Here is a 25,049-nt window from a genome sequence, read left to right as displayed (position 1 = left end):
TTTTGCTGGAACTACTTGTAAACAGCGTGTTTCCGGACGGACACACACAGCATTGACTCCGGTCACGCTTTGGAAAGGTCAATAAATAGAGCTGCACAGCTCTGCTTTTTATCTAAAATACTTGTAATGTCATTCACCACTTTCATTGTCGCAGTGATGGTGCTATGTTTCTTTCTGAAGCCTGACTGATGTTTAGACAGGATATCATTTTTACATAAAAACACCTTTACTTGTTCACTCACTAGGCGTTCGAGCAACTTCGCCAGAACTGACAATTTAGAGATTGGCCTATAGTTATTTAAAATAGTTGCCTCCCCTCCTTTCAGTAAAGGCAAGACATAAGCTGACTTCCATACTTTTGGAATTGTGTTTGTGCTGAGGGAGAGGTTAAAAAGAGAAGTAAGAGGTGGAGCAATAAAATCTGCAGCTATCTTTAAAAAGAAAGGTTCTACGTTGTCCGGGCCAGCCGGTTTCTTAGGATCTAACTTAGATAATGCTTCATGAACAACATTTACAGTAAAAGGAGTAAAACTGAAAGGGTTTTCCAGACCACATTGTTCAGAGTCACGGATTGGGGTGTTCACAGAAGCAGAGTTAGTGACAGAATCAAACAGAGAGCCACAGGACACAAAATGCTCATTAAAACAATTTAACATGGTGGCCCTGTCCGATATAGAGCCAGATGCTGTGGTAAAGCACGGAGGTAGCTCATTACGGATCTCACCGGTGGATATCGATTTTATGGCTTTCCAAAATGTCCTAGGATTATTTAGGTTTTCTGTAGTAACTGACAAATAGTACTTCGACTTAGCACTTTTGACATGTGAAGTAAAGCTATTCCTTAGTTGCCTAAAACGCAGCCATTCTACCTCTGAGCCTGATTTCCTAGCCTTTGCCCAGGCCTTGTTTCTCTCATGCAGGAGACTAGACAGTTCAGCAGAAAACCAAGGATTGTCTTGTTCCTTTACTCTAAATGTACGTAGGGGTGCATGTCTATCAATGATCTCCATAAAACCAAGATAAAAATAAGGCCATGCAGTTCTACATCAGCACACAGATTGATTTGTCCCCAATCAAACCCAAACAGATAAATTGTGTGCAATACTTTTGTAATTTTCCCCTTCGATTCGGAGAAACAAATATGTGTTCAGAGTTTAGGATGGCCGAAGACACTACACTACCCAGAATCCTCAGCTATTGTTCCGCTTTGCCTCAAGCTCTGTGATTGGTTGACCTCCAACTGCATTCCATATGGAAAAAAAACGTTTTGTAAAAGATAAAATCATACTTTATTCAGCAGTGCTTGCTTTACTCTTTGAAAGTCATCACATGAATGCATTGTAATGAATGGTTTGGCTGCATTAAACATTACACATCTGTCGTAGTTCTTTATTTATCTACAGAGATCGGGCCTCAGAATAGACCGGAAACTATTCTTTTACCGTTCGGTTTTAATTTCACAATAAAGTTAGTAGTAATAATTTGTTTTGATATTATTGTTTTTTATTAACTACAAGACCGCTGGGTCATGTTAAGACCATCTTTTCTGTGTTGCTGTGGGTTTTTTACATCGCTTTTGTGTTACAAATATCAAAACAATAACAGAATATATCCGTCGTAAACTAAACCAGAAACAGCAGTATATTTTATTTTGTTAACACTGTAAACTTGATAGCTTTTTAACCCGCACCTCCTACTGGTTAAAGCACGTTATTACACGTTTAGAGTAATTGCAATGCAGGTAGATTGTGTTGCTTTTTAATGACTGTTTTAAAATGCCTTTTTCTTAATGTCTTTCATTTTTGTAAAGCATTTTGAATGTGTTATATTTGATGAAAACATTTAAATATTAAGAGTACATACTCTTAATATAGTGGGAAAGTGGAAGGTCAATGATATAAATAATATAGAAAAAAAAATATCAAGAAGATACTGTAAGTGATCTCTACAATAAAACAGTTTAGTGCCTGATAGGAGGATGTGCAAAACAGACAAACTAATAAGGCTTTATTTAAACATTAAAGAATACTTTAGGTTAAGGTCTTCTTTTAAATAAGAAAAAAGCTTTGGGGGTATCTACAGATATTAAGCCTGACAAAGTACTTAACGTCTAATATATTGCATGGTTTGTTTTGGAACTTGACAATCAACTTTCCTGCAATGTTAACTATGTTGAAGCACTTATTTTAACTGATATTATACATATTAATTATACTCTTATAAGATGTATGTAGATAGTATAAGAAATGTGCAGAATATGTTTAATGGTGGAGGTACACAGATATCGATAGATGTCTTGTAATGCACTGTTGAGGAACCTGTGACCCAAGTTTTTCATTCATTGCATAACTACACCGTAGTTGTGGATATGATATGTCAATGAACCTTAGAAAATCTTGAAATCTTGAAAGGGATGTGCAAAATAGCCATTATATACAGTTTTTAATTAACTATTAGTAGAGAATAACGAGTAATGAATATACTTTATAGGGATCTGCAGATAAATATTTAGCCTTCTCAAGCACCCACTACCAAATATCTCGCCTGATTGTTGGCACTTGACAATCACCTTCACTGAATTTTACTCAGGTGTAACTAAAGTCTGATTTAAGGGTTGTTTATATTTCACATCATTAATCCAAATCTGTAAAGTAACTAAAATAAATGTAGTGGAGTAAAAATACCAGGTTAACCTTAAAGAAAGCCTTCAGGATTATAAAAGACCCCCATCACCCCAGCCACAAACTGTTCTGTCTGCGGACTAAAACCACCAGACTCAGGGACAGCTTCATCCCACAGGCCAGAAGACTATTAAACACCTGAACTTAGAAACAACATCCATAACATTCATCTGGCTGCTACTTAGAAATTATTTATCTAATATATCATATTAAATCACTTGTATATAGACTCTTATTGCACTATTTCACTTTTTACTATTTTACTATTTTAATTTTTGTATTTACTGCACTATTTTTGTCTGTGTATCTGTTTTATTGTGTTGCACTGTTGGAGGAGCCTGTGACCTAAGGGGGGGGTAGGACACGTTCTAAGCACATGGTGTAGTCCCATAGCTGAGGATTCTGGGTAGTGTAGTGTCTTCTGCCATCCACACACTACGAACAAATATTTGTTTCTCCGAATCGAAAGGGGAAAATACAAAAGCATTGCACACAATTTAAACCAATCAATGTTGTGTAATTAACAAGGATAATCTGGTGTTTTTGAGTTGATGAGTAGTGCAGATATCACTGTAAATAAAATCAATCGACAGTAAGGAGAATACTTACTTCCGGGTGTAAAATCCTCCGTTATCCAATGGGAATGGACGCTCAGCTCTTTGGGTCCGTAATACAATAAAGGGGACATGATCAAATAGGAATAAGGGAACAATCTATTTGACACAGCTGAAGCTCTGGCCTTCCTTAAAAACTAACTAATTTAATAAAAATCACAGTTGTATTACACACAATGCACTGTTTTTTGAGAACAAAAATTGGTAAATAATGCACCATAATACATTCTGACGAAAAATAAAAATTATTATGAATACAAATAAAATAAAAGAAGCCTCCCGTGAGTTACTACAAGCTATAAAGTAGATTTTAAAAACGTTTTATAGAATAAAAGCTCACTGCGGGACGTTGTAGAAATGCGTGTGTGCACCACGACAAAGGAGCCTCATTCACTTTACATGGGGGTTGTTTGTGTGGTGCCGACACGTAAATGTAGCAAAGTTCGTGACTCTACCACGCACTGCGGTGTTAAGGAGTCGTGGCGGAGTCACGCATTCTGGTGAGACCAGGTTGAAAAACTAATGTTGAAATACAAATTCATATTAACTTGATGGGGGCAAAAAATAGTTGCTAATTTTGTTGAATTTATGTTAATTATTTTAGGACATAAGGTACTTCAAGTGCCAATTGCTTTTTTCTTTTTTTAAACTGTATTTTAAAGCAAGTTATGTTTTGAGAAGTCTTTTTTCTTATGAATCCGGTGTGGGGTGGGTTTTTCTGTTTAGGACAAGGCTAAGACATGCTTTAGCGACATTAGTATGATGAAATATGAAATCATAGTTCATGTAAAAGACAAGAATATCTGTTTTGTTACATTTATAATTTGTATTATGTTGGGAGAATCCTATCGCTTGTTAACATCGCAATTTATCAGTGGATTTTTGCTGGAACTACTTGTAAACAGCGTGTTTCCGGACGGACACACACAGCATTGACTCCGGTCACGCTTTGGAAATGTCAATAAATAGAGCTGCACAGCTCTGCTTTTTATCTAAAATACTTGTAATGTCATTCACCACTTTCATTGTCGCAGTGATGGTGCTATGTTTCGTTCTGAAGCCTGACTGATGTTTAGACAGGATATCATTTTTACATAAAAACACCTTTACCTGTTCACTCACTAGGCGTTCGAGCAACTTCGCCAGAACTGACAATTTAGAGATTGGCCTATAGTTATTTAATAAGGTTGCCTCCCCTCCTTTCAGTAAAGGCAAGACATAAGCTGACTTCCATACTTTTGGAATTGTGTTTGTGCTGAGAGAGAGGTTAAAAAGAGAAGTAAGAGGTGGAGCAATAAAATCTGCAGCTATCTTTAAAAAGAAAGGTTCTACGTTGTCCGGGCCAGCCGGTTTCTTAGGATCTAACTTAGATAATGCTTCATGAACAACATTAACAGTAAAAGGAGTAAAACTGAAAGGGTTTTCCAGACCACATTGTTCAGAGTCACGGATTGGGGTGTTCACAGAAGCAGAGTTAGTCACAGAATCAAACAGACAGCCACAGGACACAAAATGCTCATTAAAACAATTTAACATGGTGGCCCTGTCCGATATAGAGCCAGATGCTGTGGTAAGGCACGGAGGTAGCTCATTACGGATCTCACCGGTGGATATCGATTTTATGGCTTTCCAAAATTTCCTGGGATTATTTAGGTTTTCTGTAGTAACTGACAAATAGTACTTCGACTTAGCACTTTTGACATGTGAAGTAAAGCTATTCCTTAGTTGCCTAAAACGCAGCCATTCTACCTCTGAGCCTGATTTCCTAGCCTTTGCCCAGGCCTTGTTTCTCTCATGCAGGAGACTAGACAGTTCAGCAGAAAACCAAGGACTGTCTTGTTCCTTTACTCTAAATGTACGTAGGGGTGCATGTCTATCAATGATCTCCATAAAACCAAGATAAAAATAAGGCCATGCAGTTCTACATCAGCACACAGATTGATTTGTCCCCAATGAAACCCAAACAGATCATGTACAAAACCCTGCTCCACAAAATGTTTTATGTCTCTCTTAATGATAATACGAGGTTTAACCTTTTGGACCTTAGTGTCCCTAGTTATGTTTCTGAGAGGTCCACATTTCCCAACTTCTCCCACTAAGGCAATGATGAAGAACTCTTAGCTTCTTGGTCGGTCTAAAGTTTGAAATGGCAACCTAACATCTCATTTTAACTTTAACGTGCTACACAGAATCAAAAATTCATTCAAACCCAGAGTGACCAGAAAAAATGACGATATAAAAAAGTGACTTTTGTTTATCAGTAAAGGTTGATTTCATCATCTTCTCAAACTGTTTAAAGCCTCTGCATTACGAACAGTTGAACAATTTTTGTTTCTATTGTAGTACCTTATGCTCAAGCATTATATACCCGGCAATTGCTTTGTAAAAACTAATGTTGAAATACAAATTCATATTAACTTGATGGGGGCAAAAAATAGTTGCTAATTTTGTTGAATTTATGTTAATTATTTTAGGACATAAGGTACTTCAAGTGCCAATTGCTTTTTTCTTTTTTTAAACTGTATTTTAAAGCAAGTTATGTTTTGAGAAGTCTTTTTTCTTATGAATCCGGTGTGGGGTGGGTTTTTCTGTTTAGGACAAGGCTAAGACATGCTTTAGCGACATTAGTATGATGAAATATGAAATCATAGTTCATGTAAAAGACAAGAATATCTGTTTTGTTACATTTATAATTTGTATTATGTTGGGAGAATCCTATCGCTTGTTAACATCGCAATTTATCAGTGGATTTTTGCTGGAACTACTTGTAAACAGCGGGTTTCCGGACGGACACACACAGCATTGACTCCGGTCAGTTATGCCGCGTTTCCACTACACAGCCTCGCTCGGCCCCGCTCGGCCTCCTTTGGCCGCGCCCGGCCTCGTTAGGACCAGCTCACTTTGTGGCGCGTTTCCATTACAGTTTAGGAACCGGGTCAGTATCTATAGTAACAGTGTAGGCGGAGCGACGCTGCTTAAAACTGCCGTGACGTCATCTTCAATGCGACACAACAATGGAGATGTGAAAGCGATCGTTTGCTTGTTTTTTGCTGTGTGGTTTATTATCACAAGAAATAGACAAGAGTTGTTTCGAAAGAGGCGACGTATAGCAAGACGAGGTATAGAAGAAGCTGACGCGAGAGTTCGGGCAGTCCTCCTACGCCGCAGAGACTACAGGACGACTCGAATCACTACTAACTACAATGCTACTTGGTAAGCTAACGTTCGCTAACTAGCAATGTGTTTAGGCTCACTCTCCCTATACGACCAAAGTATTTCAAGTATTTAATTAATTGTAGCTACCACTTTTACGTATTAAAATATGTATGCTTTTGTTTGTGTATTTCAGAAGTTACCGACCGAGCTACCGAGTGGTGGAATGTGATTGTTCCATCTTTCACACACTCAGTGGGTGGAGAACTTCAGGATGCCTGAGGAAAACCTACGTGTAATACCTAAATATTCATTGTATTGTATTGAACATAAATACATCTTTTCTTTTTCACATACATGTGTTTGTCAAATTATTTAAACCAAAAAAATGTTATCAGAATTGACTATTTAGTAAATATTTGAATTTCAAGCACAAGTACTGCCCCCATAATAATAATCTAATAAATTAAGCAAATATCAAAGCAAACTATAAACATAAATACAAAAGTGTAAAACACAACAGAACTATATTCATAAATGCAAGTGTAAAAAATTGTTAACATGGATGGAGGCTAAAGTATCCACAGCATAAAATAATATGATTATGATGGTTTGTCTGAAAGACACAGCCTCAAGGTTCAAGGTTTTTTATTTTGTCATACGAACATAGCTAGTGTAGTTATGACAATGAACATCTTAGGTCACAGGCTCCTCCAACAGTGCAACACAATAACCCAGATCAACAGAAATATAGTGCAAGTAAATATTAAGCGCTGTGCACCGCTCTCTTTGTATAGGTGTTTTCTTTTGTTCTCTTCTCTTTGAAATATATAAGCAATGTGTTTGAGTCTAGCACAACGAGGGTATTACAATTGAGTAATTTTTCTACATGTATTTATCATGTATTCTTAATACCATTATGTAATGTTATGTTTTAGAGGAGGACCTCAAGCTAGCAAACTCAATTTCAAACAGTATGCAGAGTTGTCCTGCTAAAGAGTTAAAATGTATTATTTAACCAAGTATTTATTCTCTTATTTGCTTTAATTGCAACAGATGATAAAGGTTTCACTGTGATAAGTATTCTCTTAAATCCATAAACCCCTGTACAGTGCTTTGTGGACGATGGTGTTTATGATATTTCTGACTGCAGAGGGACGCCTAGATGATGCCATCTTTCTGTGCGATCGCTGGTGGGTGCAATTATTTATCAACAAGCAATAAGATAAGACATGGCATTGATTCTGCTGGGCCAGTTGCCGTTCCTGCAGGGCCAGATCCTCTCCTCCTCGGTTTGTGCTGTTGATGCAGAGGACGTTGTGTCCTCCTCGCTGTTCCTCCTCGCTAGTCCCAATGTAATCATCTAGAACAGAAACATGACTTGTAAATTCCACAAACTACTGCAGCACAATACTATAAATAGCAACAACAACTATAGAAAAGACAAACTGAACGTAAACAATGGCACATATGGTGTTAGCAAACAATAGCTCTCGCTAATGCTATCTGCCTAGCTAGCCTTCGGGGCTCCATCGGGGTTGTCGAACATAAATGTAAGGATAAAATAGACTTATTTGTTAGAAGTGAGCTTTAAAACAGATAGGGACACAAAGCAGGGACACAAAGCAGGGACACAAAGCTTTCAAGCAAATAACACAGCGTTAGCAAAAACGTACCATGCAGACTCCAGTAACGCCGTTGGAGAGTCCAGTGTCTGTGTAGAGACCTCCTGAAAGACTTTGATATTGCGAGTTGTCCCGTCGAGCACCCGCTGGACCTTATCATCTGCAATATAATGGACGTCGTCACTTCCTCGACCGACCATGGTGTGCTTTTCTTTGCCATTGTTGTAGCTCCTCCGTTAACAAAAATGCTGTTTGTAAAAATGGATTATCTCGCGCGCAGATTGTGACGATTCTCTCCGACCAATCAGCAGCCGAGAGCGTTGACGTCACAAACACAGCCCGGTTGCCTCTGGCCCTGGCCCCACGATTTTATGAGGCCAGAAAAACTGAGAATTAGGACCAGCCGGCCGGTACTAGGCCAAGTGGAAACGCAACCACAAACGGGCCGCTGACGTCACAGCCCTCTTAAACCGGGCTGCGCGCTGTAGTGGAAACGCGGCATTAGAGGCCGGTCCATGGGCCGGTCTACCGCCAGCACCGCTGCAGACTCGCTGTTTGAGGGCTTGATAACCCACTCCCCCTCCACACCACTCCACACTCGTTGGTTTGGAACAGCACTTAAACTGTTTTCCAAAGCAGAAGTCCCACTTGTGAATCTGAGGAAGGTCAGCGCCTATATCTTCTCCATCCCATGTAGCAATGCCCATACAGAACGTGTGTTCTCAATGATGACCTCAGCATGGAGAAATTAGAGAAATCGTCAGTGTCAAGGCAGAGCTGCAAATTTGTGTCAACTTCACATTTGAGTGCACAGACATGTACCAGAGACCCCTTACAAACAAAAAACTCTTGGAAGCAGCCAGGAAAGGGCAAAAGTATCGAAAATAGACATTCAACTTGATTAGTACACTAGTCTTATTGTGTTTTGAGTGTGAAGGATTCAGTGAAGCCAGGATAAAAACTAAAAGATAATCCCAAAGTGTCCTCCTTTTTGGTGTTATGGAAATGGCCACCTAGCTGTAATGTCCTTGTGAACATTGAACTTGACTGGTAGATGTGTGATTTTGTGATGTTTCCAGCAGAGGAGTTGGCTTCCCCTGTTGTCAAGAGGCAAGCTACATTTTAGCAGAGGAATGGGACATGGCTTGATAGTACCAACAAGAAACTGGAAAAATGTCAGCATTTGCAATTAAAACAATGTCACCATGTGAATGAACAAGACATACCGCACAAAATCAGGGTGTACAATATATTGTATGTTATTAACATTCACTTTACTAAAACTTCCAGTGGTGGCTTCTTATGACTTTAGAGGTGCAGTAGTGTCTTTTGTTGATAGAATTGCACTATGGGAAATATGAATATAGATATTCTGTGGAACTGATGATTATTTTTTTAGTGTTGCAACAGTTTCTGGGTAACAGCTGAAACAAACATAGAAATTGCACAATAATTGTATTTTTGTATATAACAGAATGATCATGTTCAGCAATTCAATTTGTGTTACATGGAACCACTATTACAAATATAACCTGATAAGAAGCACATTTTTTAAAGTTTAAATATATTTGAAATACAGAACACTGTATATTGCACATACTTAAGGGTTGTCCAAATTAAACACCCACAGTCTGATTAAGTTGGGAGAAAAATAAAGAAAGTATTTCTGAATTTAACTCCGTCAAGCTTCATTTGAATGATATCCAATCGAGTGAATTACTGAGACTTTTACAGTGTTTCAACTTTATTTAAGGATAACCCCTTGAGATGAGCCATCTGCTCTGTAATGGAAGATCAGCGCAACGCACCAAGTAGATAATCTGATTAACCAAATTCAAGATGGCCGCCTTGTTGTGGACCACATTTTTGACAAACTAGGGTTAGGGTTACATTACATTACATTACATGTCATTTGTTAGACGCTTTTATTCAGTACTGTGGACAATCCCCACAGGAGCAATTTGGGGTGAAGTGTCTTGCCAGGGACACAACGACATGCTGACTGCAGTGGGACTCGAACTTGCTACTCCCTGATTTGAAGTCCAGCACTCTATCTACTGAGCCACAGCCGCCCCGGGTTAGGGTTACAATAAGTATTTTGATTATTATTTTAACATGACAAGTTTGATTGTAAAGCTGGACATTATTCAGGTCATCTTGTCCAAGATACAATGCATTAAGTAACTCTCACCAGTATAACCAGTAATGCTCAGAATACAATAAGTATGCAACCATTCACCAGATTACAATGAATATATACAATTTACCAGAATGCAATTGATATAAAGTCACTAACAAGAAAACTATGTATTTTACACCATTAATCAGAATATAATAGATGTGACACTGCCTCCCAGAATACAATACATAACAACCTCAAGATAACCTCATATTTTTTTAATTTAGGATCGTATACCTGTGTTTAGTCTAGAAAAAGGTAAATGTGTGCATTTTATTATAAAGTTGTGTATATTTACAGACTGTTGCAAAAACTAAGAAGCTTATCAAAATCAGGTTTAAATCTAAAAGAGCTTTACAAAACACAATTAAAGATGTTTGGAGTTTTATTTGAGTTATTAATTTAAATTTGTTGTCAAAGAGATGCTGATTTGAAACCGTTGTTACATACAGTTACGGCCTTTTCTGTTTCTGCCGGAGAGAGGGGAGTTTGTCCCAAAGCTTGCCGCTGTATTTACTCCCTCCATCTGACAGGAGGGAGCCTCATTGAGCTGTGAGTGTCAATCCGTCACGGAGGGGGAGTGTGTAGGGGTAGGGTGTAGGGTGTGGTTTGGGATTGGGCCACTGAATTGCTTCATTGGAGTCACTATATTATGGGCAAACAGACCAACATTTCCTCACAGAAACTGTTCTTCCACCCGACCGACTGACCAGAGCTCTGAGAAATACCATATTGAGGTAAGCTGATTTTCTCTTTGAAATAAATGTGAATAACATTTGAATGATGTAGAAAACAGGATGGATCCATAATGATGTACTCACATGTGAATCTGTCTGATATGACTTAAACTTGATAAGTCATGTTGTTTTTGTACTTCAGATGCAAATAAATCTAAATCCTAGTAATATACATTTAAAAACAATTACTTTTTGTAATTTTAAACGTTTTTGGGCAGTTTTGGGGGAGATATCTTGAGAGTATTTTTAAAATGTAAGAATAATACGTAAATCCTTACACACAAAAAGTCAGGAATACAAATGACACATAAAAAAAATGCTGTATTTATAATTATAAACAGTTCTTAAACATCAAATTGAGTATTATTTTATTGAAGAAAATGTTTTTCATTACGATATAAAAGAAAAAGATAGAAATTGACATTCAGTAGTATCAACACAGTTCTCAGTTAATTCCCGTTAATCCACATTCCTCATTCCAGTCAGATTTATTTGGACCTTTATATTTGGTAGAATAAATGTTGACAGGGATTTGTGTTGCGTTTCCTGAGGCATTTTGTGTTGTTTCTGGAAATAAATGTTTTTTTTAAAGCTTTTCTTTTGTTAATTTTCAATGTTTTAAACCCAAGAAATGTAATACCATTTTCTGTACCGATATTGCTTTGGGACAATGACATAAAATCTCTCTCAGCAAATTAAATTGAAAATAATCTGCAAGGTCTAACACGACTGGGATTACATGAGAAAATCAGTGAAATGGTGCTTTAAATTAGAAAAATAAATCTTTTGAATTCTTCAATTTAAATTTTACCTGATTCGAAAAACTATTTTAATGTCCATAAAATCTGGTCTGATTTTATGGGCCAAGCATCCCTGCCCTAATCCCAACCCTTGGAAAATATATATTATGTCATACTTTGACATACTGGAAGTACTGCTTACTAGTAAATGAACTATTGGAATTACAAGACCACTATCCTTGCTGAGCCTGAATCCATCCTCAGATAGAAAACAGACAGACTGCATTGTGTGGAGGACTTACACTGATGAGACGAATCAGGAGAAATCTAATTTTCTAATACAGCAAGGGACGCATTCCCTTGACAACCAGCAAAAAATCATGCTTTAGTTTTATATTGACGATTCGTGACTAAATGCTTTCACGTGAGAGCAGATAGGATTCGTTATCAGTTATTTCTCTGGTCTGATTCCAGAGGGTATTGTTTAATGGAAAACTCAAATCTGGATGCGTTCCATGCATGTTTACTACATTCACACACAAAGAGACCTGTGTTCGATTCAGCTGTACCTTACCAACATTCAGATCATTCAATTAGTGGTTCCTCTAATGCAGCGGTTCCCAACCTTTTTCAACTCAGGGCCCACTTAACAGGGTTCATACACTTTTTCACCAATGATTTTCAATGACTTTTCAATGATTTCTCCATGATCTTTACCTAATTTTCCATGACCGAAAAAAATTAGTCTTTCTCAGCGGTACCACTGAAAATGGTTTATTTTAACATGGAACAGGAAAATAAGGTCTGCAAGCATATGAAACATGTTGTGCCTATCTAAAACAAATCAAATAGTAGGCTTACTAGCTTCTACACGCTAAAGCAACTGTAGTCAGGGATGCAAACTCATCAGGTATGAAAAAGGTGACAAGGATCCGAGCCCCCGACCCCCCAACCCCACGGAATATCGGCTTTAAAATTAGGAATAACAGAGGATTTTAGCCATCAGAACAACTAAAGCAGCAGTGTTAATAATAACAGAAATGCCAAAGAGTCACATCTAATAGAAATATATAAAAGCGTTTATATAAATTGTGTAGCAGTCAGTTTATCATTTTGGCAGGACTGTTGAGCATTTAGAAAATGTATTTTCATGCCTCTGTGCAAAGCTTAGTCTTTCTATCTTTACAGCCAGCGGTGTAAAGTAACCAAGTTCATAAACTCAAGTACTATACTTGGGTAAAATGTTGACATACTTTTGACTTTACTTAAGTATTTCAATGTTTTGCTACTTTGTACTTCTACTCCACTACATGTAGGCTATTTAATACCTTTAGTTACTTTACAGATGTGGATGAATGTTGTGAAATATAATCAAGTGTTAAATTAGACTTTAGTTCCACCTGGAGTAAATTCACAAGCTACCCTGCAGTATACAACGTCATTCAAACTAGCTGCACCTTTACCAGCTTTGAAAACACGATCATGATCAATCATTAATCAGCCGGCTCGGCTAAAATAACTGGATGGCCTACCTGCCTGTCAGCCTTCCATCTGTGCACAAACTTATCTTGTGCCCTCATTGGTCATGTGCGCGTTCATGTGTGTTGGAGGAGGGGCTCTGTAAGGAAGTCTGAAGGAAGAGGCAGATTTTTTTCGGCTGCGTAGTTTCAAATTCTGGCGCACTCAAGCTGGTTTCTCCAAAATTACATACCCCACCGTTAAGAGCCCTGCTGTTTTGTTAGGGCTTTTTCTTTAAATACACTTTTAAAATGTCGATACAGTAGCTGTCCTTTTTTAACATGTCTACAGTATGCTTACGTTTTTATAGCTGTTGCTATCTGCTTTGTGTAGCGTGGTTCTACAAGCAAGTCAGTGCATTCATTGGGTGGTATCAGAGAGTTACAAGGGTCTGTAAATGCAATGAAAACAATTGGCCACAGCAAATCATTTATATTAAAAATGTAATTTTTACTTTTTAATACTTCAGTACAAAGGATGTATTGAATAATTTAAGTGATATATGTGTACACATATAAATCATTAAAGTGGACCTATCATGCTATATTTGAATAATATATTGTAGGGCCATACCTATATAAAACATGTCTGTGAAGTTTTTTTTTCAAGATACCAAACAGATCATGCATTTTAGCCATGCCTCATTTCGCTCTATTTGCTCTTTTCCAGCCCTGTTTTTGCAAGGGCTGATTCTGTGAGAAGTCTTCTTCGCTGCTTTTGTGGCAGACTACAGCACCACTTACAGGCCTGGCATATGTACTACAGCGTCTCCAGCGCTTTCGAGCGGCAATGGCCGTGGCCCAACCCCCCATTCCCCTGATAGGTGGAGAGTTGCCCATATAGGCGGAGCTCCCTGTTTCTGACGTCAGAACAATTTCAAATCTGTATCAGCTCCGTTGCAGCCCCGTTTTTAGAGATTTGGGTATGGAGGAAAAGAGAGAGGGTTGTGTTTTCTGACACTTGGTGAGTTCCCTGACACACCGGGGACACATATTCATGTATAAAAGACGTACAAAAGTGCATTTTGCATGATAGGTCCCCTTTAAGTTAAAATCCTTGTCTGTGCTATTATAGAGTGATTCAGTGATGACGTATTTTTGCAGAGAATAAGCTCTGTAGCAAACACACGTTTATGATACTTACACGTTTTGTTCAGCAGGATAATCTCCACATATTAACACCACTTTTATAATAGCTGAAGTAAAGTACAATTGCCAGAAGTAAATAGCTAGCATAGTGCTATAAACTCCATGAAGGTCGCTAAGCTAAAGGTGGCTAATGTTCGACAGGACGATGTTTAGCAGTTTCAGTTAGCCACCTGTTAGCAAGCCGCTTTTTTTAAGCCATGTAACAGCTTCAGGAATCCTCTAGTGTGGTATTTACTGATATATTTCACATCTCTAACCAAAAATATAATGGATGTGTCAGTGTTGCCATGGAGACATTAATCACACTGACAGGTGAGACCAGTTCCCTTCTGTCAGCGTGATGAGTGTGTATGAGTGTGTGTGCAAGAATGTGTGAAGTTGCATTTTAGATGATAAGACATCATTATGTTTTACTCTTGGTTTTAGGGATTAGGGATCCTTTAAATGGCGTAAAGATGTTTTATTAAAAACAGCCTCTTGAGTAGATTGACTAAAGTGATATATTTTTCCAGTTCTTCTGATACTTCATTTGACATCATTGACATTGACAAATGCAAATTACGTGTCAAAATACTATTTTGAAAGACATATTGTGGTGCTGGAGAGATATATCTGCCTACAAATCATATACTACAGGCTCAACTGTAAATATAAACATTGAATTTTAATCGTAGAGGGTACTAAAAAAGCATACGTCAAATAAAATGATGTGTAAACAGAGAGCATTACATATACTCTAGTAAATAAGGAATTATTTTGGACACATTCTGCACCTTTTATAGTGGGATAAACTACTTTTGTATCACAATACTGTCCTTAGTGCTTGGCAGGTGCATATGTGGATAATTTCAATTTTAGCTCTGCCTACTTTCAATTTAAGCAAAGATTTAGTCATCTTTTATAAGTTGGAACATCTGCAAGGGTGTGCAGAGCCCCTAGGCAAGGCAAGGCAAGTTTATTTAAAGAGCACCTTTCAACACAAGGCAATTCAAAGTGCTATACAAAAAAATGAAAGACATTAAGAAAATGGCATTTAAAATCAGTCATTAAAAAGAAAAGATAATAAAATAAACATTAAAAGAAAAAATACATGGATAAAAGTTACAGTGCAGTTTAAGATGTGAATAGTTTAATTAAAAGCGGCGACAAAAAGAAAAGTCTTCAGCCTGGATTTAAAAGTAGTCAGAGTTGCAGCGGATCTGCAGGTTTCTGGGAGTTTGTTCCAGATATTTGGAGCATAATAACTGAACGCTGCTTCTCCATGTTTAGTTCTGACTCTGGGGACAGAAAGCTGACCAGTCCCTGATGACCTGAGAGTTCTGGATGGTTCATAATTTAGCAGTAGGTCAGAAATGTATTTTGGGCCTAAACCATTCAAAGCTTTATAAACCAGCAGCAGTATTTTGAAATCTATTCTTTGACACACAGGAAGCCAGTGTAAAGACTTCAGAACAGGAGTGATGTGATCCACTTTCTTAGTGTTAGTGAGGACTCGAGCAGCAGCGTTCTGAATCAGCTGAAGCTTTCTAATAGATTTTTTAGTGAGACCTGTGAAGACACCATTGCAGTAGTCGAGTCTACTACCCTAGTCAGTCTATTATTATAATATATTGTATTATAAATACTGTACTAATATGAAATATACAGGCCTGGCATATGCACTACAGCGTCTCCAGCGCTTTCGAGCGGCAATGGCCGGCCGTGGCCCAACCCCACATTCCCCTGATAGGAGTGGAGAGTTGGCCCAATAGCCGTAGCGCCACTTTACTGACGTCAGTAAAGTGTTCAAATCTGGATCAGTTTTTATCAGATCCGTTGCAGCCCCTTTTTTAGAGATTTGGGTATGGAGGAAAATAAAGAGGGTTGTGTTTTCTGACACTTGGTGAGTTCCCTGGAACACCGGGGACTAGGGCTGTGCAATTAATCGTATTTTAATCGCAATTACGATTTTGGCCTGCCACAATTACGAAAACAACATAAGATGATCTTCCTTTTAACAATATATATCAAAATGAAGATGATTTTCAGCCGCTTCTAATGATTTAAGATTTCTCGTGCTGACTTTGGCTGATCTATTGTATGAGTTATACTTGGCATATCTCCACTCCTGGCCATGGTTTACTGTTTTTATGAGATTTGTTTCTGGTTGTATTTGGTGCAATTTTTTGTAAGGCTTAATACGTGTGTTTGCTAAGATTGTGGGGTATGCCCAATGCGCATTAATATGTTGTGGAGCAATGCCGTTTACATGCAAGGGCATAGGTTTTCTTTTTCTGTGTTCTTTTTAAGCTTCAATTCTACTGTGACAACAGTGCACTGTCTAGCCCAGGGGTGCCCAACCTTTTTAGAACCAAGAGCTACTTTTAAAGTTGCCAGTCTGCCGAGAACTACAACTTATTATGAATTAAACATTCACAAATTTATAATTATGTATTCACATGTTTAACTCTGTTACATATGCACGCAACGAACAGAAGAGCGTAGGGCAGAATTAGGAAGGAATTCCGTCTCGTAGCGTTTGTGCACCGTTTTGAAATGCCGCTCTAAATTACAATTCTTCGGTAAAGCCACGCTCTCATTGCAGATGAGACAGATGGACTTTGAATTGGAATAAACAATAAAATAATCCTCCTCCCACTCGGAGTGAAAATGATATATTTTGGGCTTTTTTGCTTCTGCCATAATTGCGGTCTTGTGTGTGTGCGGACTGTCACACACTGTTGACACGGACAACGTCAACTAACTAGTGCCCACTGCCCACCAGCCACGCCCCGACACATGGGGTCACGCCAATCACAATGCTTTGATGCGTTCAAGTGCATTATTCTGGCACAGGAAGATTATGTTATAGGACATTAACGATAAAACAGAATATTGTTGTTCTATTTTTAGACATATCTCGCGATCGACTGGGAATCTCCCCGCGATCGACCTGTCGATCGACTGGTTGGGCACCCCTGGTCTAGCCCATAAATTAACCAGTACCTAGTATTCATTGTTTTTATCTTTCTTCCTCAGCCTACTCCACATCAGCAAGATGACCCTTCTCAACTACCCTGTTCCAGAGTTGGATGTTACCCTGCAGGAAGTGAGCCGTGTCTTGCAGCTCACTTTAAGGGCTGACCTTTACCCAGAGTTCAAAAATACCCTGGAACAGCAGAGGGCGCTCCTTCAAGAAGCCCAGGAACAAGTCACAACAAGAGCTTTGGGCAAAGAGAACTGGGTGACGGAGCAGTTCAAGAGAAGTCTGCTGTCTTATTACGACCCCCTGCCCAACTCTACTGCCATTCCTGTTGTTCTGCTTCCTACCAAAGCAACGGGACGTACCCAGCTAGGGAGGGCCGCTGCTCTCCTCTGGGCAGCAGCAAAGCTGTACAGCGAGCCCATGCTGCTGGAGGGCAATGTGCCGATGGAGAACACACAGCAGTCCGAGATATTCGCTGCCAGCAGGATTCCTGGCAGGAGTCAAGATGAGATTAAAGTGAGATTATTGGCAACATTCAAACATTGCCCAATTTCGGATCAATAAAGTATGTTTTATCTAATCTTATATGTCTTAACAAGTCTGCTCTCTTTCTAATCTTCTTTTCATTCTCCAGCTCTACCCTGATAGCCTTCATGCCATTGTCACCTGTGCTGGAGGAGTGTTCCCTGTGGACATACTGGGGCGTCCCAGCACTGGTGGGCCAGTTTCTGCTCGACCGTTTGTTGACATCTACAACCAGCTGGCTCAGGTGATGGATCAACCCAGAGCAGGAAAACTGAATGATCCATCTGCCATTTGTAGCCTCTCGGCTCTGGATCGCAAAGTCTGGGCTGCCACCAGGGAAGAGATCTTGGGGAAAGGAGGGGAGACAGCGGCATCCCTGAGGCTGATGGAGAGTGCCGTGCTGACCCTCTGTCTGGAGGACTTCAACCCCCCCTCTGAACTGGCTGATACTCTCAATGCAGTGAGGCTCGGAGGAGGAGGAGAAGGCAGCCTTCATTTGAGATATTATGACAAGGTATTGGATATTATCTGGCTAAGGATATTCAACCAAGCAGAAATCAGATACATTTTTCACAAACACTTTCTCATACTGTTTACATTTGTTTTAAATGATCGTAATACTGCCTTTTCTGAAATGTAAAAATTAGGGCTGTCTTACAATTTGGTACAAGGTCAATGTTAGCTTCCACACCAAGCGGTTTGGAATTGCTGTTATTGTTCAAAGTTTGATATGTGCCAACGTTTTAAAGTGAAGGAATATGGAAACTCAAGGTATGAACATATGCTATCAGTGCTATTAGAGGAGGCAGCGCTTAGAGTGATTTACATTAGCCTAATAAAATGAATCAATCACTGTTTTTCCTCATTTACAGGTGGTGAACCTGGTGGTGTTCAAGGACAGCACAGCTGGGATGGTGTTTGAGCACAGTGCTGTCGATGGGATGGTGGCTGGTCTTGTGACTGAGCATCTGTACAATCTGTCTGAGACTGTGGACCTAAATCTTGTCCAGACTGAAGCAGTACAAGTCAATGGCTCTGTCATAGTAAACAATGTTAGTTATGTGTGTCCACCTCCCCTAACATTCCCCTTGCAAGGAGTAAATACCCCCAAACTGAGCCGTAACTTAAAAGAAACACACCCTGTTCTGACTTTTGATGTGTCTTCTTTTCCTGATGTCTTTTCTACTCTCAGAGGGCAGAGAGGCCTGTTTGATGCTTGGGTTAACTTTTCTTTGCAGCTTTCCCTGAGGCAGACTCTTGGGGAATCCGCTGCCAAGCACATGATTGTTACACCGACCCATATGCGGCACTACAAACATGGCCGTTGTGATCCAACATACTCATTCACCATGCATTCTCACAAGTTAGTAAGTGCCTTGGTGTCTTGCATCGGCTCAAATAACACAATCAAATACACTGCTGACCTGCTACGCTTGTTCCATGTTGCATTTTTGGAGCATAGGAGCCTCATCAGAAACACAAAAAGCGGTCATGGAGTTGGACCCCACCTTGCTGCACTGCGTCATTCGTTGCCATCAGACAATCCTCTGAAGAAGTACCTGGACCCCTTTGGATGTCCATCTGTGTACCTCACAGGTACAGATATGATGGAGGGCGTGGAGTGTGGACTAGGGAATGTTTATGCCCAAGATCAGCTGGCTGTAACCTACCATGGAAAAAAAGACAAGGTTCGCATCGTGCTTAATGGAAAAGGGAGCTTTGCTCTTACACTGGAGAAACTTCAAGCTAGTCTGAAGATAAACCTGAAGTTAGTGATGCTCCTAGCTGTTAGATATGCCATTGCATGCCAAATGGGAGCCATTGAGCGTCCATTGAATCAGGGTCAAACTGAGAAAATGAATGGAGAGACCAACCACTGCCAAGAGAGCCCAAACAAAGGCAAAACCACTGTTGAAAACACCTCTGGCACGAGCACAGACTACACTCTGGTAATCCATGGTGGGGCTGGTGAGGAGATGATGCTAAACACCGAAGTCATTGGTGTAATTGAGTTTGCTCTACAGACAGCCTTAACCCTTGGATCCGAAGTGCTTCAACAAGGTGGCAGCAGTCTAGATGCAGTTCAGAAGTCAGTAGAAGCTCTGGAGGACTGCGTCCTGTTCAATGCAGGTAAAGGCTCAGCATTCAACCAAGACGGCAAAAATGAAATGGAAGCAACCATTGTGGATGGCAATGCAATGAGGTCAGGATCTGTTGCTTGTGTGCAAAATGTAAAGAACCCAATAAAAGCCGCTAGGTGTGTCATGGAGAAAAGCTCCCATTCACTCATTGTGGGAGATGGGGCTGAGGAGTATCTGCAGGGGTTGGAGAAGAAGCAGAATCCTGTTGGGCCTGAGTATTTCTACACAGATGTACGTCACAGAGAGTTGACTGCAAAGCTCGCTGCAGGAAATACCTCAAAAAACAATCACCAGCGGACAGTTGGAGCTGTGGCCTTGGATCGTTGGAAAGGGTTGGCTGCTGCATCATCCACAGGTGGGGTAGTAGGCAAGCTGAAAGGGCGAGTTGGGGATACAGCAATAGTAGGGGCAGGAATATATGCTGATGACAAGTTAGCCATTACCTGCTCTGGAGATGGAGATGTGTTTGTGAGGCAAACAGTTGCCCAGAAAATAGCAAGTCTCTACCACCACACAGGCTATAGTTTGAGGCAGGCATGTAGGGAGGTGATGGCTGAAAATCTAGATGGGATCTGTGCAGGAATCATAGCTCTGGACGCGAAAGGTGATGTCATCATTGAAACGAACGCTGATGTCATGTTTGTGGCCTCAATGGTGGATGACATTTCACGAGTGGAAGTCCTCAGGCCACTCAAGAGCTTCTCTGATGTGATCTGGGAAACCGATGAGCTGGTTGCTTACCTGGATCCCAAACCCTGGACCCCTGGGTCAACCATTCTGAAGAGAAAAACTCTTAGCGGAGCAAGCAGCATCTTCCAGTTAGCTACACCTGATGTTTTGACTATCCTACAAGGAGCAAAGGCTGTTTCAAGCTTGCTATGTGAGCGACTGGGAGTGCAGCGCTGTGCCCTGGTTTTCAATCCAATCCCAAACCAGTCAGCACAAATCCGACTGCTTCCGCTTCATGGTCTTGAGCCAAAGTGGCAGCCCCATCTGGCAAGTGAAGAGGAATTCCACACAAATGATCCTGGTTACTGCACATCCAAAAGTGGCCCACGCTTGGATGATGAGGCACTGACCCAGGTTCAAGCCAAGATTAGAAGCGGACTGCCAACACCAAATGCACCTTCCTGCTTTGACTTTTTCGGAGATGCTTCCAATGACAACCTTTTCAGTCGTATTGTACGTGGAGAGCAGCAACAGTGGAGAGTGTGGGAAGACAATGAGCATGTTGCCTTCCTGACACCTTACCCAAACACTCCTGGACTAACCGTTGTAGTGCCCCGCAAACCACTGTCCAGTGACATCTTCAAACTGGAGGAAGCTGACTACAAAGCGCTGATCCTAGCTACTTGTAAAGTTGCCAAACTACTGGAGGAAGGGATGAGAGCTCAAGGTGTTGCACTGATCTTCAAGGGCTTTGAGATTGATTATGCTCATGCCAAGCTAATCCCTCTGTTGCCTTCACCAGATGGAACCAATCAAGCTGAACTGCAAGCACAATGCTACCAAAGCTACCCTGGATTTGTGTCATCACGGGATGGCCCAGCGGCTGACCCTGAAGCCCTTAAAAAGATCCACTCAAAAATCACCCAGTGCAGGCCTCCTCATTCATGGCAAGACCCTCAGTCTCACTCCACACTTGCCATCAAGAGCCAATGGTATCGCAACCTGTTCCAGATTCAAAACACCCTTTTCCACAGCACAGTGGAATATTTCCACAGTTCCTGCAAGTACTCCTACGCTCTAACCCCTCTCACCACAGACACCATCTCTTCACCAATGGGCCTGGGATCTGACTCAGAACCAGTTTCTGTTCACTTGCTCGGCCAGGACAGCTACCTGGCTGACTCAATGCAATTTGTACTTGAATACTTCCTTCGCTTCCAGGACAACCTGCCAGGGGCATACTACATATCTCCCAGCTTTAGAGGGGAAGATCCTGATGCCACACACTTGAACCAGTTCTACCACGTGGAGTGTGAACTGTTGGGGAACATGAACAAGGCCATTTCCACAGCAGAGGGATACTTGGCTCATCTCACCAAGTCCATGCTGAAGAAACACTCCGATATGATCCTCAACACCGCCGGGACTCTTACACATGTCAACGCCATGCTGAGTAAGCTGGATGGAAAAACCCCACTACCAAGAGTCCCTCTAGACCAGGCCATTTCCATGATGCCCTCCGCCGACTGCCAAGAGTGGGTACAAGATGGCCAGCCACAGTTTGGCAGAAAGCTAACGCGCAAAGGAGAGCGAGTCTTGATGGAGAAATATGGTGGCGCTGTTTGGCTAACTGAGATGGACCATCTAGGAGTTCCCTTCTACCAGGCCTATGTGGAGGGCACTGAGCGGTGCAAAGCCAAAGCTGCTGATCTTCTCCTGGGTTTAGGTGAGACATTGGGTCTCGGTGAACGTCATTCCACCACTGAGATGGTACAGGAGGCCCTCAGACACCATGAAGTGCCAGAGCAGTCCTACAAATGGTACCTTAACATGCGGCAGGTGAATCCCCTCCTCACCAGTGGATGGGGCATGGGGACGGAGCGCTACTTGTGTTGGCTGCTTCAGCATGATGACATCAGAGATATGCATGTCATTCCTAGGATGAAAGGAAAGAAGTACATGCCCTGATCACAAGTTCTCCTAAGGTCTACAGACCATAACATGTGATTTACGTGTAACAATGTGGCCAAAGACAACAGAACGCCACTTTATATCTTTTAATCCAACCCAACCCTTGTTCACTTTAAAGGGGACCTATCATGCAAATTTCACTTTTTGATGTCTTTTATACATAAATATGTGTCCCCGGTATGTCGGGGAACTCACGCAGCGTCAGAAAATAAAACCCTTTCTCTTTTCCTCTGTGCCCAAATCTTTTAAAAACGGGGGTACAACGAGCGGATACAGATTTGCTGCCGATATTACGTAATTTCGGATGGTGGACCCACAGAAAGTTGCTATCAGAAACAATGCCTGACGTGTTTTGGACGTAATATGGTCTAAATAAACTTGTGTTTAAATAGTAGGAAATAAAAAAAGGAACTCACCTTTTGATAAACCCGCAAGAGAAAAAGCATTAGAGCTCCATACTGTTTCAGAAATAATCCTTGATGAGGTTTGGAACAGGATGGCGTTTTATCACAGCAGAATTTTACTTTATCTCCAGTAGAATTCTGATCAGGCATTAGCTCCGCCTCCTCTTTTTTGTTTTTTTCGCGTTTTTCTAACAGTGCTGGAATAGAGGGATATGAGGGATGTCTAAAATGCATGATCTATTTGTATTTTGAGCAAAACACATCATAGACATGTTTTTTTATATTTGTATTAATCTGAGACCCATAATACATGCCTTAAAATAGCACGATAGGTGCACTTTAAAGTACAATCCTAAAGTCCTATGTCATGTTATAGTCTTGCAGCAAAACCAGAGGTACAATTTCAGAGAATTAAATTAATGTAAAAAAAAGTTTATTTGGAGGTTACAGGAAGCATATCAACATTTGTATCTTAAATGTTAACACTTAGTTTTTGATTATTTTCTTAGTGGTAAGGCTAAAGTGTCAATGTAAGTGCAAAGATAGCACAAGAAGAGTGCTTGTACTATTGGAATTGTTTATTGTATTTTATTATCTTTTCTTTGTGTGAGACTTAACCTGTTTTTCTTTTGTTTTTCTTTCTTTGGATGGAATGAATACCTATGGTGATAATTCAATGTAATACACAATTTTTATAGTCTGGTACCTGAAAAAGGTCAAATGGCACTGATGGAACCAGATGTACCCAAATGTGCCGAAAGCTTATTCCGCCTGGAACTTTTATTTGCTAAACCTCTCTAAAAAGGTCAAATGTCACTTGTTTTGCCTCAATCTTGATACAGGGTACTTATTATATGTTATAGTTTGGATTCCTAAAGCTTTTAGTCTACCATCCCATCATTCAAGGGTGGTTTTCACTATAAGTAATGTTTTTTCTTTAGGCGGAGGTAAGAATTTACCTTTTTTTTGCTATGTTCCATCTGAATTTACTCTGACTGAGAAAAGTCTATATTGATTCTGAAACTTCTACATCCAACTCACAGATGTAACCTTGCTTTGATAAAAGAAATTATTCATATAACCCTTTTAGAAGTTAAGTTGTAGTCATTTGTTTTGGGCATGTCATTTTCGAGCCTGAAACCTGAAAAACAGGCTCGGGGCTTAACAGGTTAATAAAATAATTGACAAAAAATGTTACAGGATAAATAGTTTATGTTTATATTTGTTTTATGTTGGGACAAGGTGAAGAAATAAAAATATTTGGCCATACATGTTGTTGTATCATTTATTCCTGAACATTCTTTATATTGTTCCTCAATATAATAACATATTGGTTTTAATAGCTCTACCACAGTCTTTGTATTTAAAGGACCTTGTGGAAGTGTTGATGCTCATTTTAATGAAGTGATAATTACTTTTGAAACACACATCATCTTTTGGACCACTTACTCTACATTCCTTTCCCAGGGGATATTTTCACCTAAACTATCCTCCTTCAGACATTTAAACTCTTCTCCACCTATTTAACGATGTCTTTTAACGACTTAATGACGACATCTGCTTTTAGGGGTGATAAGAAGGATGTTGGTGTGTTGAAACACAGAATCTCTGGATCAGTGAGTTTGAAAGTAAGAATAACATTCCTATTCTAAGTGACTTATCAAAACCCGTTTGTGATTACCTAAAACAGTTCAAACAATACATGTTTACTTCAATACAGTGTAGAATCATATCTTTTTACTTCAATCCCTCTTTTGATCTCACCTCACGAGATCAACATATAGCATTTGAAACATTACCACTGTCAATTTTCTTCTTACTGTGTCTGTCCCAACATTTATATAAACCCATCAGAAGTTGGGATATAGAGCACTTTAAACCTTTAGGAACAGTCCACAACAACAACTTATTATGACAGTGGAGGGAGAATAAAATATGTCTAAAAAGCAAAGTCCTTGTCAGCTGAGTCATCTTTACTC

At 40.0% G+C, this 25,049-nt stretch overlaps 1 protein-coding gene across 1 annotated transcript; it reads left to right on the top strand.

Annotated features, from left to right (window-relative positions):
* The first annotated feature begins 10,956 nt into the window (after nucleotides 1–10,956).
* Nucleotides 10,957–23,739, top strand: LOC117493098. The gene is made up of 4 exons (XM_034143501.1): nucleotides 10,957–10,989; nucleotides 17,414–17,876; nucleotides 17,995–18,399; nucleotides 18,758–23,739. The coding sequence occupies exons 2-4, from the start codon at nucleotides 17,433–17,435 to the stop codon at nucleotides 22,661–22,663; spliced, it is 4,755 nt and encodes a 1,584-aa protein (XP_033999392.1). The 5' UTR covers nucleotides 10,957–10,989; nucleotides 17,414–17,432; the 3' UTR covers nucleotides 22,664–23,739.
* The last annotated feature ends 1,310 nt before the right edge of the window (nucleotides 23,740–25,049 follow it).

Source organism: Trematomus bernacchii, unplaced genomic scaffold (assembly GCF_902827165.1).
Source record: "Trematomus bernacchii unplaced genomic scaffold, fTreBer1.1, whole genome shotgun sequence".
In the NCBI taxonomy this organism is placed as follows: domain Eukaryota; kingdom Metazoa; phylum Chordata; class Actinopteri; order Perciformes; family Nototheniidae; genus Trematomus; species Trematomus bernacchii.
Note: the sequence above shows the minus strand (reverse complement) of the source record. Positions and strands in the feature narration are given on the sequence as shown.

Excerpts from the sequence above, each read along its gene's own strand:
- LOC117493098 (XM_034143501.1), top strand. The coding sequence starts at position 17,433 with ATGACCCTTCTCAACTACCCTGTTCCAGAGTTGGATGTTACCCTGCAG. Across the intron at positions 17,877-17,994 it reads GGAGTCAAGATGAGATTAAA|CTCTACCCTGATAGCCTTCA; the intron begins GTGAGATTATTG and ends TTCATTCTCCAG. Across the intron at positions 18,400-18,757 it reads ATTTGAGATATTATGACAAG|GTGGTGAACCTGGTGGTGTT; the intron begins GTATTGGATATT and ends CCTCATTTACAG.